The sequence below is a fragment of the Lepidochelys kempii genome, chromosome 7, assembly GCF_965140285.1.
Source record: "Lepidochelys kempii isolate rLepKem1 chromosome 7, rLepKem1.hap1, whole genome shotgun sequence".
NCBI classification, from domain to species: Eukaryota; Metazoa; Chordata; order Testudines; family Cheloniidae; genus Lepidochelys; species Lepidochelys kempii.
Genome location: NC_136386.1, coordinates 26026613 through 26042569, shown reverse-complemented (window position 1 = coordinate 26042569; position 15957 = coordinate 26026613). Strand labels below are relative to the sequence as shown.

Genomic DNA, 15957 nt, shown 5'->3' with positions numbered 1-15957 from the left:
TTTGTAATATATATATTTTTGCCTAGCACATTCATTTGCATTTGCCTTCATAAAAAAGTGTGTAGAATGCATTTTATCCTTAAAAGAACTAGCACAGATTTAAATAATATGTATTGCTTATATAAATTGCATAGAGCTTGTTTTCAGGTACAGAGAGAATGACGAGCAAATGGCTAATTCTAGAAAAAAAGATATTTTTGTTAAATGTTTAAAATAAGTGTCAAATACTATAGAAGGAAAATTATAGGATGCTAGTCAGTCTAGGAAAGAAGAGCCCACAATTGTCTGCAAGCTAATAGAAATAGAATATTCATGGCCTGATTCTCAGGTCTGGCCATGCCTTCAGACTGCTCTTTGGTCCCAAGTGACCATTTTGGCAGGTGGGAATAACCAGAGCTGTGCAGATTCTCCCTTTCATCAGCCCATGCAGCCTATCCTGGAGTGACAAGAGAAGTAGCACAGAGTCGTCATGCTGATTCTTTGTCATCTGGGAATTCCTAATTAGCAAAATCCATTGAGTTTCTGGCCACTTTGCGCAAAAAGAGTGAATCAGAGGGCCCACTAAATGTTTCTAGTGCACATTAAGCACATAGGGGAGGGAAAACCATAATTTTAGATTTTGTTAAAAGATATATTAAACAATATTTCATTAGGTTTTAGGAGTATTAATAAAATGAAGCATATTGCTTGAAAATTTTGGTCTAACTAAAATTATTTTGCACAGATCTGAATCACCACCTGTTCCAGCAGTTAAAAACAGATTACACCAAGTACAACAAAGGCAGATAAATACTTGTAATTTCCCAATTCAGAATGGCAATAGTGGAAGAGGGAAGAATATTAACACAGACATGCAACAGAGGAAATCATCTTCTCCAGTTATTGAACCTGAACGGCCACCCTCTTCTCATTTCATTCCCTATGTGCGAACAAATGAAATTTATTACCTTGATCCAGATGCACCAATGACTAGACCTTCAACACATGATCCACAATATCGACAGTTTAATGGTACTGAAACATATTGTAAACTGATATTAAGATGGCAGGAGGGAGGGGTTTTAGTGATTTAGAGTTGTTTGAATACCTGATGTAAATAGTACACTGAAGTCTCTGACATTTGTCCTTATAAATGCCTGAGACTTATCAGTTGTGGCGCAGTATTACACAGAGAGCTTGTACTTGGTAGGCCACTAGTCAATAGTGTTTAAGAAAATAAAGTTAACTTGTTCTTTTTATTAGCAATATATTGTGATGAGGCATCACTGTATTTTATTAGGTAATACATATGTATATAAATATATTCGAATTTTTTTAGGAACTGAAATACGGTTTCACTTGTGAAATAGTTTTAGTGATAAAAAATCTGGCAGGGAAGGAAAACTGGCTCTCTACAAGCTATAAAGATAGGCTTGGAAGGATTAGATTTTTGGTAAATATCCATTAACATCAGTTTCACCACACACACAAACCAGTGAAAAAGTATTTTCATCAGTAGTAACTACGGCTGTCAATTAATCGCAGTTAACTCATGCAATTCACTCAAAAAATTAACTGTGATTAAAAAAAATTAATCGTGATTAATTGCACTCTGAAACAATAGAGTACCAATTGTAATTTATTAAATATTTTTGGGTGTTTTTCTACATTTTCAAATATATTTATTTCTATTACAACACAGATTACAAAGTTTACAGTGCTCACTTAATTTTTTTTAAATATTTGTACTGTAAAAATGATAAAAGAAATCATATTTTTCAATTCACTGCCTACAAGTACTGTAGTGCAATCTCTTTATCATGAAAGTGCAATTTATAAAGGTAGATTCTTGTTATTGTTACATAACTGCATTCAAAAACAAAACAAAAACTTTAGAGCCTACAAGTCTACTCAGGCCTACTTCTTGTTCAGCCAATTGCTAAGACAAACAAGTTTGTTTACTTTTACGGGAGATACTGCTGCCTGCTTCTTATTTACGTCATCTGAAAGTGAGAATAGGCGTTAGCATGGCACTTTTGTAGCCGGCGTTGCAAGGTATTTGCGTGCCAGATATGCTCAACATTCATATGCCCCTTCATGCTTCCATGCTGCTGATGTTCATTAAAAAAATAGTGCGTTAATTAAATTTGTGACTGAACTCCTTGGGGGAGAATTGTATGACCCCTGCTCTGTTTTACCTGCATTCTGCCATATATTTCATGTTATAGCAGTCTCGGATGATGACCCAGCACATGTTGTTAGATTTACAAACACTGCAGATTTGACAAAAGGCAAAGAAAGTTCCAATGTGAGATTTCTAAAAATAGCTACAGCACTCGACCCAAGGTTTAAGAATCTAAAGTGCCGTCCAAAATCTGAGAGGGACAAGGTGTGGAGCATGCTGTCAGAACTCTTAAAAGAGCAACACTCAGATGCGGAAACTACAGAACCCAAACCACCAACACAGAAAATCAACCTTCTGCTGGTGGCATCTGACTCAGATGGTGAAAACGAATATGCATCGGTCCACTCTGCTTTGAATTGTTATCGAGCAGAACCGGTTATCAGCATGGATGCATGTCCTCTGGAATGGTGGTTGAAGCATGAAGGGACATATGAATCTTTAGCGCATCTGGCATGTAAATATCTTGCAACACCAGTTACAACAGTGCCATGCGAACGCCTGTTCTCACTTTCAGGTGATGTAAACAAGAAGCGGGCAGCTTTATCTCCTGCAAATGTAAGCAAAATAGGACTGAGTGGACTTGTAAGCTCTAAAGTTTTACATTGTTTTATTTTTGAATGCGGGTTTTTTTTGTACATAATTTGACATTTGTAAGTTCAACTTTCATGATAAAGAGATTGCACTACAGTATTTAGTTTAGGTGAATTGAAAATGCTATTTCTTTTGTTTTTTACAGTGCAAGTATTTGTAAATCAAAAATAAATATAAAGTGAGCACCGTACACTTTGTATTCTGTGTTGTAATTGAAATCAATATATTGAAAATGTAGAAAACATCCAAAAATATTTAAAGAAATGGTATTCTATTATTGTATAACAATGTGATTAATCGCACGATTAATTGTGATTAATTTTTTTAATCACTTGACAGCTCTAATGGTAACCAAAATTTACAGATAGGCAAAGTTTAAAAAAAAAATGCTTCTTAAGGACTTAGTTTGTTTTAAGGATATTTACTTTGTATATTTTGACATGTAATATTGACAATTTGTGTTTTAATGGTTATGCAGCTTTAACTTTTTTGAATCTCAGCATCTATTGGCATTAACAATTATTGTCTAACCCCTAGTTGTCTGATCTCCCCATAATTTCCTGCCACTGTGAAGAGTTAAATCTACAGAAATAGAAAAAACATGCTTAAAAATAAACATGGATATTTTCTGTTAATTATTTTTAAAAAAATCTGCAAAGCCTACATAAAGACTACTTGGAAGAAATTAAAGTAAAATTGAAACAATTACTTAGTATAATTAATTTGATTTATACTTATCTTTAGATTCTTGCCATACACCACGACAGATTTTTAGCTCTGATCATGTGAGAGATCCACTTCTTAATCCTAATGTAGTGAAAAACAGAGACCGACAACAGGCAATCCTCAAAGGACTATCAGACTTACGCCAGGTACAGTATGAGCTAAATCTGTAATGAACATTTTAAAGTTTTGTATTTTCATAATCATTTCCCATCTTTGAGCCCTATTCTCGATTCTATCCCTTTCTTTCATCCTACTTTTTTGCCCTGGTGTTTCTTTAGCCTCTTTCTTTTCCTAGCGTTGAGATAGTTGAGGACCTAAGAAAGTGGTCTTCCTGGGGAAGGGAGATGATTCAGCTCTGGGATAAAAGTGGAATAATTTTTTCACAGCGCATCAGGACCCTATCTTAAGGGAATAACATTCCCACAGCTGGTGGGTGAGGCTGTGAAGGTGTAGCTATCCACTCACAGCAAAAGACTTAACAGGGCTGGCAATCATATAGCAGCTATGAAAAATATTTTACTTCATTAATTTGAAGTATGAATTGTTATAAAACACCTTCCCTAAATTAGGTTTTCTTTTGTCAACACTGAAGTCTGTTTTTGGATTCCCGGTGTATGTATAAAAATAAGAAGTGGCTTAACAGAATATTATATAAGTTAATTTGTTCAAAAGAAAAGCATGTGCACATTTGTATAAGGTATGTAGTGTTTGCTCTGTTACCTCTAGTAAATTAATGGTAATGACATATCTCCACAAGGTTTAATAAAAACAATTTGAATGAGATCTGTTTCTTTTTTTGTGAAAAGTTAAAAGTATTTGATAGTACTGACACTACACATAAAACATCAACTGATGACTCTGAAGGCTACATACTTTTTTTGGATAGGGATCAAGATACTACTGAGATGATGTTGCTGTGCATCTAGTTAGTAAAACAGAAGTGATTTAGTGGATAATAGAATGTGATTCAAAGCAAATATGCTCACTGCAGCTGGAAACAGTGAGACCTTGTCTGGCTACAGAAAGAAAGACATTTTGGGGTTCTTTAAGGAACAGTCAAAGGAATTGTGAGGAAAGGGGAACTCATCGGAACAGAGACCAGTAGGAAAGGGAAGCAGCAAGACCAGGTATTGGTAACACTGGCACATGTGCCCAGGAGGTGGGGGTATTTGTGCATCTCAGTGAGAACACTCTCTCTACTTCGTCTTTCTGCGTGGCCAGGCCAATTGAGGTAGTAGACTTGGATGACCAGCACAAATGCTTCACGGTTTTTCTCTGCTAAATGACCTGGCATGTGTAGGTGGGAGTGCAAAGTGCATACTATAACAAAACTCCTAAAATAGCTCACATTTTAATACCCTACACATTTGCATATCTTTCACACAGAACATTTTTGGTGTGACAGTATGGAGCCATTCATAGGCATAGCATTAAAGCCTTTCATTCTGAACTTTAAACATCAGTTTGAACTACTAAACTACAGAAAACTGGCCTTTGCAAACAGTGTTGGTGTCACTTTATTTCATTCAGTATCAGGTTGTTTTCAGATTGCACTCCCATTCTGCCATTAAAAATTAATTCATGCTATGAAAGCAGGAACAATTGCTAGTGGAACTTCAACTCTCTGACCTGGTTTGCATTATTTTCCTAATGAGAATATTTCCTAATGTAGTGTCATATTATTTGGTGCAGCAGTGGTCTAACCAAAAGATAAGCAGGTTCTACCAGTAATTTATTGGCAGAAGTAATTAATTTGCAGTTTTGACTAGTGCCACTTCTTTCACCAAAGCATTACAGCTATAGAAGCAAGACAGATACCTTGGGTAAAGCAGCTAGAGGGAGAAAGTCTGCAAGCATTCCAGCAGAACTATAAACAGTTACAATATCTTTATAATAATTACTGTGCTTCTAGAGAGACCTGCTTCTGTCCCTGCACATTGGTATACCAGTACCAGATATACCCCCTTCCCCACACAATGCCCCTGCAAAATATGAGGAAGACAAACGTGGCAGTCGTCCTTATTGTCCAATTCTGAATGAGCTAGCTGGGATTCCAAAATCACCAGTCCTTAGGTGGCATGTACACTTGGGAGATTGTAATTAGGAACGGTCTATATAGCTGGATCCATTACATCATCCAATTCCATTTGGCTGGGCTTCTCTGAGCTCATGGAAATGCTTGCCAAAGATCCACCACTTTTGAATATTCCTCTAGCTATACCATATTTGCAAAATGGTGTTCAAGTTTGGAGACTGAAGCTGAGCATTCCTGCAGTTTGTTCTAGGTGAGCTTAGCAAAGAAGTTTGGTGTTAGTGCTTTACGGTGGTGATATCAGTGATTTCAGGTTTAGCATAGAGGGGTGAAATAGGGAAGTTTTCCTACCTGCTGAATATCATCTGTCTCTGTTGTGAAAGACAAAAGATTGATTAAAAGGTTTTTCTTTCAATAAACCTTAGTTCAAGCAAAGAATGGACTTTTGGAGTCTTTTGGTGAGTCATCCCGAAAGGGGGTGGGAGCTGAGTGGTTTGAGCATTGGCCTGCTAAACCCAGGGTTGTGAGTTCAATCCTTGAGGGGGCCATTTAGGGATCTGGGGCAAAAATTGGGGATTGGTCCTGCTTTGAGCAGGGGGTTGGACTAGATGACCACCTGAGGTCCCTTCCAACCCTGATATTCTATGATCCCAGCAGCCACTTACTGCATTTAGGACATTTAACTGTTGGATAATCTCTACTATCCTCCTGCCCAGAGCAGTTGTTTGCATCTGTCTTTTATATGCACCATTCAGATCTGAGAAACTCCTTGTTTAACTACTTTTGGCTCTAATCGTATTTCTGTAGTTCAGAGGATAATTTAGGCTCTGTCTACACTAGAGAGCTTATAGCAGCACAGATGTACCAGAGCAACTGCGCCGCTGTAAGATCTCTTGTGTAGCTGCTCTATGCTGATGGGAGAGCGCTCTCCCATCGACACAATTAAACCACCCCCAATGAGCAGTGGTAGCTATGTGGACAGAAGATGCTCTCCTGCCAACATAAAGCTGTCCACACTGGTGGTTATATGAGTGTAACTTATGTCACTCAGGGGTGTGTTTTTTTCCCACACCCCTGAGCGACGTAAGTTATACTGACATAAGAGGTAGTATAGACATAGCCTTATTTTTGTCACCAAGAAAAAAAATTATTTAAACCAAACTAAAATTTTCTAGTACTTTAAAGAATCTTTAAAACTGAGGATTTGGCTGAGGGTCAGACAGGTGCTTTTTGCTGTCCATGAAAATCCAACCCAATTTCGCTGAATGTTTAGCTTCTGAAAACTGCAATTTGCCCATGGGCAGTAGAACTCACGAGATGCTTGCTGCTAAATTTGCTTTATGTGCCATCTGCAACAAGCATACTGGAGTTCCACAAAACACCCACCAAACATGCTCCCAGACCCAGAGTTAGAGATCCCGACGGCAGGGAATAATACAGGAGCAGTGGTATCCTTGGCCTAGGAAAGGCAGGAATTTTTTTAAAAAATGGGAGAGGGGTGAATAGGGGAATGAGTACAGCTTCCTCCCCAAAAGCAGAGATCTCTTCCCCTCCTCTTCCAACTATGATGAAGCAGTGCTCCATTTTCTCCATCACAGGTGTAGCAAGATCTGACACCCATGTTTCACTCAAACTTAATTACCAGGGAAAGGTGTTGTAGGCAGGCAGCAAAGCAAACAAAAAAACCCTCACTGAGTTCTGGTCACCTCCTTTCCAGTCCAGTGACTGATAGTAAGTCTGTACCTTAGCTCCTGTTTCTGAGCAAGATCTCAAAAAATATGTTTTAGGAAGACTGCAAGTATCTTTCTTTCCCTCTTATTGAGAGGTTGCACAGGGTCATTTCTTACAAATATAAGAACAGAACTGAGGGACCAGCTGTTGTGCAAAGTCTCAATGGTCACAGCATTCAAGGTGCAGCCCTGGTGTAGGAAGTGAGGGGCAAAAGAGCCATTAGGCCACCTTTCCACTTTCTGAGCTCCTTCCAGGGTCTGTGCAGCCTCTAATGTAAGTTCTGGCAACCTTGAGGCTACTGCAACACTATCAATGTTTATTATTAATCTTTTCTAATCTACTAAAATTTTCACAGTAGTGCAAATTTGTGGGTTTTAAGCATTTTTAAAATCACAGTTGTGGGATATTGGGGGGGCAGGACTTGTACAATTAATGATAGCTTCAAAAAGTTAAAGCTTTTTAACTTAACACACTAATTGTCAACATTATATGTCAAAACATGCAAAATAAACATCTTTAAATCAAACTAAGTCCTTAAGCGGCATTTTTCTTTGTCTGTAAATGTGTTACTGCTGATGGAAATATTTTTTCATCAGTTTGTGCGTGTATGGCAAAACCAACATTGTACCAATAAAAATCTAATCTTGCCATGCCTAAATATATGACAGTCTAACATCATACCTATGGGCCTTGCTGCACCTTGGAATTGCCAAGCACAGACAAGTTTTGCCACTTCCATTCCTGCCTCCAGCCTACCTCTATGTTAGGGCTTATGGTGAAGGTGTACAGGAGCAAAAGACTTACATAAGCTCTTTGAGCACAGGGACCATCTTTTTGTTCAGCAGCTAGTCCCGTGGGGTCCTAGTCCACCACTAGGGCCCCTTGCCACTACAGTACTACAAAATGTTAGCAGTACACTGCCCTTCCCCTGGGGAGTAGCTCCGGGACCACACCAGCCGCAAGTGCAGCTGGAGCCATATAAAGGAGCCGTAGCAAGGGCTAGAATCTCCATATTTTTAGTGTTACTGCCTCAACTTGTGCTGCTTTACCCACACCACTCTTCAGAATAAGCATTTAAAATCTTTAACTGTGCTCACTTTTTAGCTATTAGAGCTCAGATGCCCCTCCAGAGGCAGGAATAGATCCCAAGAGTCTTGATTTCCAATTCTTCCTGTTGCCTTGCACATCTAAGCCAAGGATAACATATGTATGTGTGCCTCATCTTCTTCCAAGGAATGATGCACAGAGAAAAAAATAGCCTATTATTCCTACCAATTATTGGTAGAATTCAAATGTTCTGGGATCCAACTTTACTTAAAACCTATGCTAAAATGTGCTTTTTCTGTTTTTTAAAGCCAGAGGAAATTACAAACCAAAAACTTGTTAGAACAGCTGCAGTATTTAATAACATAATCATGTACTGTTTGTACTGTAGGATTCCTACCTCATTCAGATGTAGACTGTGAAGTTGAGCTCAAAGAACAGAGGACATTTCTTTTGTTTGAGGCACTGTTCTGGGAGTCAGAGCTAGGGTCCACTCCTTGCTCTGCCACAGACTTCCTGCAGACGGAAGGCAAGACTCCCACGTTCCATGTGCAAAACGAAACTGAAGTAAAACAGCACCTGCAGTCTTAGTGGGGCATTTTTCCTTCTTTGAGTGCTTGACTTATCATGTCTTTTTTATAATTACATATTTTAAAATGGTTAAATAGCCTTAGCAGTATGAATAAGAAATAAAATAGAGGCTTGCCACTGTTCCTATTTTGTGGAGAAGGAAGAGCATTTACTTTGTACTCATTATTTCAGGGTCTCCTCCAGAAGCAGAAGGAATTGGAGACTGGTCTAGTTCCAACCATAAATCAAGAAGAAAACTTTATTTCACCATTTTAAAAAAGGTACACAAGTATACAAAAAACTTCAGCTTTAAAAATGTAAGGCACAGCACTTTATATTTGCTACTGTAATTTACTAACCGCATCTAAATCTTTTTTAACCAAGGTCTAATCTCCTACATGAAATGTGACAGGTTATGTGGTTTCGTTCCTTTTCCCCTTCCCCCTATGTGGTTGTTTGAAGATGCTTGAATCTAATATATAATGCATTTATTTGCTATTAGAGTGGTCTTCTGCTTTGAAGATTTCTTAAGATTATGTAGTAAGGAAACAGCGGTATAGAAAGTTTGTTTACATTAACTTTTTGTAGAATTTAAAATACATGTATTTTTGATATAAATAAATGTATTAAATATTTAATGACATACCAATTTTTGCCTCTCACTAAAAGAGAAAAAAAGTGCCAAATCTCTTCCCCTTTCAGTGTTGCCATGCCCAAAAAGCTGTCTGATCACTTAGATAAACAATTTGTGTTCCAGTGAGCAACCTAGCACTCAAAAAACCAGTGTATGTATTGAATAAGCTAGCTAAAACTGAATGGCAGTGCTTATTGTCCAGCTACGCCAAAAAGAGGACAAGAGACACGCAGCATGGTTTAGTTAGGCCACAACTTTTTTCTTAAAAATCTGGGAGTACCTGGCCGATAGAAGTGTACAGTGCGGATAATTCCATAATCATTTCAATATATAGCTGGGGGCTTCTGTCAGCTCTCCCCCTTACCTACCCTGGTCCCCAGCCAACCCACAGCAGGGACCTCACCCTTCCCCCTCCTCAAATGAGGGTTAAGGGAGACTATAGAGAAGGGTGAGGGCTGGCTCCCTGCTATACCAGTCATAGGAGCCTCAAACCCCCCCTCATGCCCCGCTCCTTTAAATCCTTTACCAATGCATTTTATCTGATCACTGTAGCCCTTTCCCATGGAATACCTACAGTGGGCATCTGCTAGGAGAGGCACCAGCAATTAGCTTGGCTGCCCCCCCACACTTAACCAGGTGCCCAGACATCTCCTAATGCCCCCTTTAATATCAGCCAAAAACTTCTCAGCTCCCAAGTCTGACAGGTGGGCCCCATCTTCCCTGAATAATTCTGGTGCCCCATATACTATGCCTGGATGCAAAAAGACTGACCCTCCTATGACATCCATGAATTTGGCCACCTGCCTTTCAGGGTCTTGGCGGCTCCCTCCCACACCCTGCGTTGCAGCATATCTGACCATACAATTTTTACTCCTGGTAAAAGTTCCAGGATCAACCCCCAAGTCCCTCTGAACTCTGACCATTAAGTATAGCTGTTTACACAGTCCCACATTATCTTCCTCAAGGTGAGCCACAATTATATCTGATGCCTGCTCACAGGACACCATAGTGTACAGAAGTGGCATCAGCTGATCCTATAACATGCCCCTCCTCCCGTGCCAGCTCAGGACTGCTTCACCACTGAGGCCTAGCTGCAAACCTCCAGCCAACCTCAAAGCCCACCTCTGCACCCAGTAAATAATACTGTGCCTGCAGAGCCACATCACTGTCTGCCAGCATCTGGACTGAAAATACAGAGGAAGTACTGATTTTTCCCCTATTCTGCATGCTTCAGAATAGCAATGCCCAATTGCCTGAATTGTCCTAACCCCCATTCCCAGCTGGGCCACTGCTGTTGCGTCTAGATCCTGGATGAGTGGGAACCAAATTCATAAGCTGGGCATCACAACTTTGTCAGGCCCTATCTTGAAACTGTAGCAAACTGGTATGATGTGAGGGAATTTCTAGAACAGTGAATAAAGAGGGGCCCATCCCTACATGGTCTTATAGTCTTGTATGCCCTCACACAGGGAAGATCCCAGGCTTGCCAACCTCCTGTAGAATAGTGGATTCACCTCAGCCTCCTTCATCTGTCTTTCACTTCCTCCTGGTTAATATAACTAATTGCCCCTCCCACTCTATATCCCTCGATTCAAAGCTCTTTCTGGAAGAATCCCTACAGGATCCAGGTACTAGCACACTGATCCTAAAAGCTTTTAAAAAAAAAAGCAGCTACCAGAAATGCTGCCTTGACCAAGTCCACCTTGTCTCAGGTAAAACAGGGTTTTTCTTCCAGTAGCATGGACCTACAGTGCTCCCTCTCTTCCAGTCACCTGGGGTGTGGGTGGGAAATGGATCAGCAGCCCCACACTGACCTGGTCTGCAACTGCAGCATCAAGTTGGTCCCTGACTCTCTAGCTCTTAAAGGGGCACATGTCTTTTCCAACAAGCCAGACACCAGCCCGCCACTGCTTAATGTGCAATGAGCTGAGTCAAGTAAAAGTAAAATGAGTTAGTTCCTGTTCTCAGACAGCAGACTCTTGTTTAAAAAAAATAAAGTTCTAGGTTTGTATATTTGATTAACCCAAAACCGTATTCAAAATTGGTTTGAACTTCTGTTTCTGAAGTTAAGAGTCAAAATAGCATCTGGGCTTAGCTCTCTAACTGCATTTAAGCCAATTCAGGGCAAAACTGTTTCAGCCAGAAGGGATACCTGTAGAGAGGAATTACAGCTTTAACTCATGCCAGCAGGTCTTGCCCAATGTTTTTTCAAAATTGCCTCAGGAGGCTATATTATTTATAGATCAAATGAGATGTCCCTCCTGAGACAGTTTGTTGTAAGAAGCTTGAATTTGAAGATAACTGCCTTAAATCCACATCAAAGAGCATTGTTTAATTTACAGGTGATAAACATTTGGCCAGTTGTTAGGCAAGTTTGGATAAATTCTTTCATAGAATATCAGGGTTGGAAGGGACCTCAGGAGGTCATCTAGTCCAACCCCCTGCTCAAAGCAGGACCAATCCCCAAGTAAATCATCCCAGCCAGGGCTTTGTCAAGCCTGACCTTAAAAATATCTAAGGAAGGAGATTCCACCACCTCCCTAGGTAACGCATTCCAGTGTTTCACCACCCTCCTAGTGAAAAAGTTTTTCCTAATAGCCAACCTAAACCTCCCCCACTGCAACTTGAGACCATTACTCCTTGTTCTGTCATCAGCTACCACTGAGAACAGTCTAGATCCAGCCTCTTTGGAACCCCCTTTCAGGTAGTTGAAAGCAGCTATCAAATCCCCCCTCATTCTTCTCTTCTGCAGGCTAAACATAAGTCATGTGTTCCAGTCCCCTAATCATTTTTTGTTGCCCTCTGCTGGATGTTTTCCAATTTTTCCACATCCTTCTTGTAGTGTGGGGCCCAAAACTGGACACAGTGCTCCAGATGAGGCCTCACCAATGTTGAATAGAGGGGAATGATCACGTCCCTCAATCTGCTGGCAATGCCCCTACCTATACATCCCAAAATGCCATTGGCCTTCTTGGCAAGGGCACACTGTTGACTCATATCCAGTTTCTCGTCCACGGTAACCCCTAGGTCCTTCTCTGCAGAACTGCTGCCGAGCCATTCGGTCCCTAGTCTCTAGCGGTGCCTGGGGTTCTTCCGTCCTAAGTGCAGGACTCTGCACTTGTCCTTGTTGAACCTCATCAGATTTCTTTTGGCTCAATCCTCTAATTTGTCTAGGTCCCTCTGTATCCTATCCCTTTCATTATATACACATGAGAAAAACCACATCTGAATGTGTGCATTGTCATACAGTTGTTTCTATATGCCAATCTCACTGTCTAAAGTTTAATGAAGAAAGGAAATTGAGTATTTTTCTTCAGAAGCATTGCCCCTGCATGACGACGTGACACGTGCCATACAGTAGCTTAGTTCTTCACTAATATATTAAATAGTTTGATATTCTGGCAGGAAAAGCTTTTTGTAACTATACTAGATACAGTAAAACAAAGTGAAGGAACTTTTCTTCTATTTTTAGAAGTCTTTTTTTATATAGAAGTGTTTTACTTACTTAAGATGCATTAAAAGAGTATTTTAAAAATGAACAGCAGCTTGAAATTAGTTTTTTTTTTTTTTTTTTTTTAGAAATAGTTTTAGCTACTTGTCATTTGTGGCTTAATCACATTTTGCCTTTAAAAATTTGTCCCTTGGCTGTACTAAAAACCTAAACTGGCTGCAACAGAAATAAACTGTCTTGAAGGAGAACCCCTCCCCCCCCAACCAAGTTTTCTTGTATTACTCTTAGGTGGTAGTGGACTTCAACACTAAAACACAACACAGGGTAGTATGCCAGAGTTTGTTTTACCGTCCATATAGTATTTTCTGGAAATCTTCACAAGACTGGGCACAAGGAAAGTTGATGCATTTGTGCTTCAATAATTGAGTTACTGAACATAACTCATACAGAAAAATGTTCTAGGGTGGGGAGAAGACAAAATCTAGCACAATACCTATAATTGTCTGGCTATGCTAAAAGAATGACAGGAGACATTAGCTAGGGGTTTAATCAGGCTACAATTTTATTATTAGATGTCTAGGACTAACCTGGTGGATAAAATGTGCAGTGCAGGTGAAACCCCCAGAATTAAGGGGGGTGGGGGGAGAGAGAGCACTTTTACCAGCCCCTCCACCTTTCCATTCATGGCCCTCCAACAGATCCACTGCTAGTAACCTCCAATTCCAGCCATTTTTTTTGGGGGGGGGATATCTTCCACCAGCTCTCCCCACATTTTATCCAGGTCCCTCCAGTAATTCCCTTGCCCAGACCTTACTGACCCTGGACCCCCACCCCCTATAGGAGGTATAAGGATGGGGGGTGGGCTCCCTGCTGTGTCAAGCACAGGAGTCCCCAACTTGCTCAATTACCAAGGACCTCTCCTTGATTCCTTTTCCAAGCCACTTATCTGTTCTTTTGTGCCTTAATTTACGGAGTACCTGCACTGAACATCCACTGTACATTTAAAAAGTTGCGATATATGGCCTACCGCCTGTCATACTATGCAGGAACAGAGCTGACCTGAACCTGCTGTGAGGAAGGCAAAAAAAAAAAAACCCACTGCACCTGGCCAATATGATGGTAAGGGAAAAATTCCTTACCAGCCCCCTCAAGGAGGCAGCTACAGTAATGCCCACAGCAGATATAGCTAATCACCTAGCAGATTTCTGACCTAAATAGGGAGGGTGGGTACTGCCTAACCTGCTCCCAGTGAGGAGGGGAGGGTCCAGGCCCAGGCTGACCTTTTTAAACCCCTCATTTCTAGGTGGTGAGTCATCCACCACACTGACTACTTTTCTAGCAGTTTTACATCTCCTCTCCTTCCCCAAGCCTGAAAGCATTGCCCTCTCCTCCCACCCCCTCCTCAAAGTGCAGGGTGGTGATTGTCTGGCTATTGCAAAAGAAAGACAGGAGACATTAGATATGGGTTTAATCAGGCTGCAACTTTATTAGATGTCTAGGACTAACCCAGCAGATAAAATGTGCAGTGCAGGTGAAGCCCCCATAATTGGGCAGGGGGAAGTGCTTTTACCATTCATGTCCCTCCAGCAGATTCACTGCCAGGAACCACCAATTCTGGAGGGGCTTCCACCAGCTCCACCCCCTTTTCCTCCAGGTCTCTCAAGCAATTCCTTTGCCAGGACCTTACTAACCACCACCCCCTGTAGGAGTGGTTAAGATGGACTATAATGATGGGGGGGACAGTGTTGGCTGCTTGCCATACCAAATCAGAGGAGTCCCTAATTGCCCCCAGCTTGCTCAATTACCAAGCCCCTCTCCTTAATTCCTTTTCCAAGCCATTTAGCTATTCTTTTGTGCCTTAATTTATGGAGTACCTGCACTGAACATCCACCACAAGGAGGCACCAGCCATTAGTTTGGCTGCCTCCTCCCCACATTCAGCTAGGTTCCCAAACATGTCCCAATGCCCTCTTTTATATCAGCCAAAAATATGTCAACACCTGAGCCTGACAGGTGCACCCCATCCTCCCAAAATAACTCGGGTGCCCCACAGAGTATGCCAGGATGTGAAATTACTGTCCCCCTCAAGGGCAGTAAGAATTTGGCCACTTCCCTGTTCACATACTTCCTGGTTTTGTCCACCCTGGCAGGGCTCATGGCTCCCGGCCAGACCCTTTGCTGAAGCATATTCGACCAGACAACGTTAACGCCTAGAAAAATTCCCAGGATCTGCACCAGGTCCCTCCTTGTTCGAAGCATTAACTCCACCCCTTTAAGTGTTTCCAGATCATTTTCTCCCAGGTGTATCACCAATATATCCGGTGGCTGCTGATGTGCCCACACAGCATACAACAGCGGTATCAGTTGATCCCATAACATGCCCCTCCGTGCGTGCCAACTGAGTAATGCTTCACCACCGAATCCCAGCTGGGAGCCCTCGGGCAACCTGGATGCGTGCCTATGCACCCAAAACAATACTGTGCCCACAGATCCACACCCGTGTGTGTATAGCCGGCTGTCCCATATCTGAAATGAGAACACAACTGATTAATGTTGATTTTCCATCTGCAGTCTTACATATGTTCGGTTTGCATTAGACTGCCAGCACCCAATTGCCTGAATAGCCTCTGCTTCCATATGTATCTGTGCTGCTGCCCTATTCTGAATGAGCAGGAGCTTTTCTTCTATTTGTAGAAGTCATCTTTTTGTAGAAGTGTTTACTTAAGATGCATTAAATGAGTATTTTAAAAATGAGTACCAGCTTGAAATTCGTTTTAAAAAAATAGTTTTAGCTAATAAAAGTAGTGAGTGCACTTATCATTTGTGGCTTAATCACCACATTTTGCCTTTAAAAAAAAGTTGGCACATGGCTGTACTAAAACTTAAACTGACTGCAACAAAATAAACTGTCTTGAAGAAAAAAAAACCCAAAACCTTAGTTTTCTTATACTACCCTTTAGTGTTAAAGTCCACTACCATGTAATTAAAACAAAAACAGAATGGTAGTACGCCAGT

General features: G+C 40.8%; 2 protein-coding genes across 15 annotated transcripts in view; one reads left to right on the top strand and one right to left on the bottom strand.

The window, feature by feature from the left end:
- Positions 1–15957, top strand: part of CCDC66 (coiled-coil domain containing 66) — an 82276-nt gene that overhangs the window by 29884 nt on the left and 36435 nt on the right. For all 13 annotated transcript variants that reach the window (XR_012159810.2, XR_012159807.2, XR_012159806.2 and 10 more), the window contains 3 exons: positions 725–1011; positions 3500–3627; positions 9051–9139. Coding sequence is in view for 3 of the 13 variants with exons in the window: in XM_073351517.2 (XP_073207618.2) it covers positions 725–1011; positions 3500–3627; positions 9051–9134 (499 nt within the window). In the remaining 10 variants the exon portion in view is untranslated. The remainder of the gene's footprint in view (positions 1–724; positions 1012–3499; positions 3628–9050; positions 9140–15957) is intronic.
- Positions 9297–15957, bottom strand: part of TASOR (transcription activation suppressor) — a 59762-nt gene continuing 53101 nt past the window's right edge. The window contains exon 24 of one of the 2 annotated variants that reach the window (XM_073351513.2): positions 9297–15468. In XM_073351513.2, coding sequence (XP_073207614.1) covers positions 15401–15468 — 68 coding nt within the window. In that variant the 3' untranslated portion in view covers positions 9297–15400. The remainder of the gene's footprint in view (positions 15469–15957) is intronic. The other variant, XR_012159801.2, reaches the window with a different exon arrangement.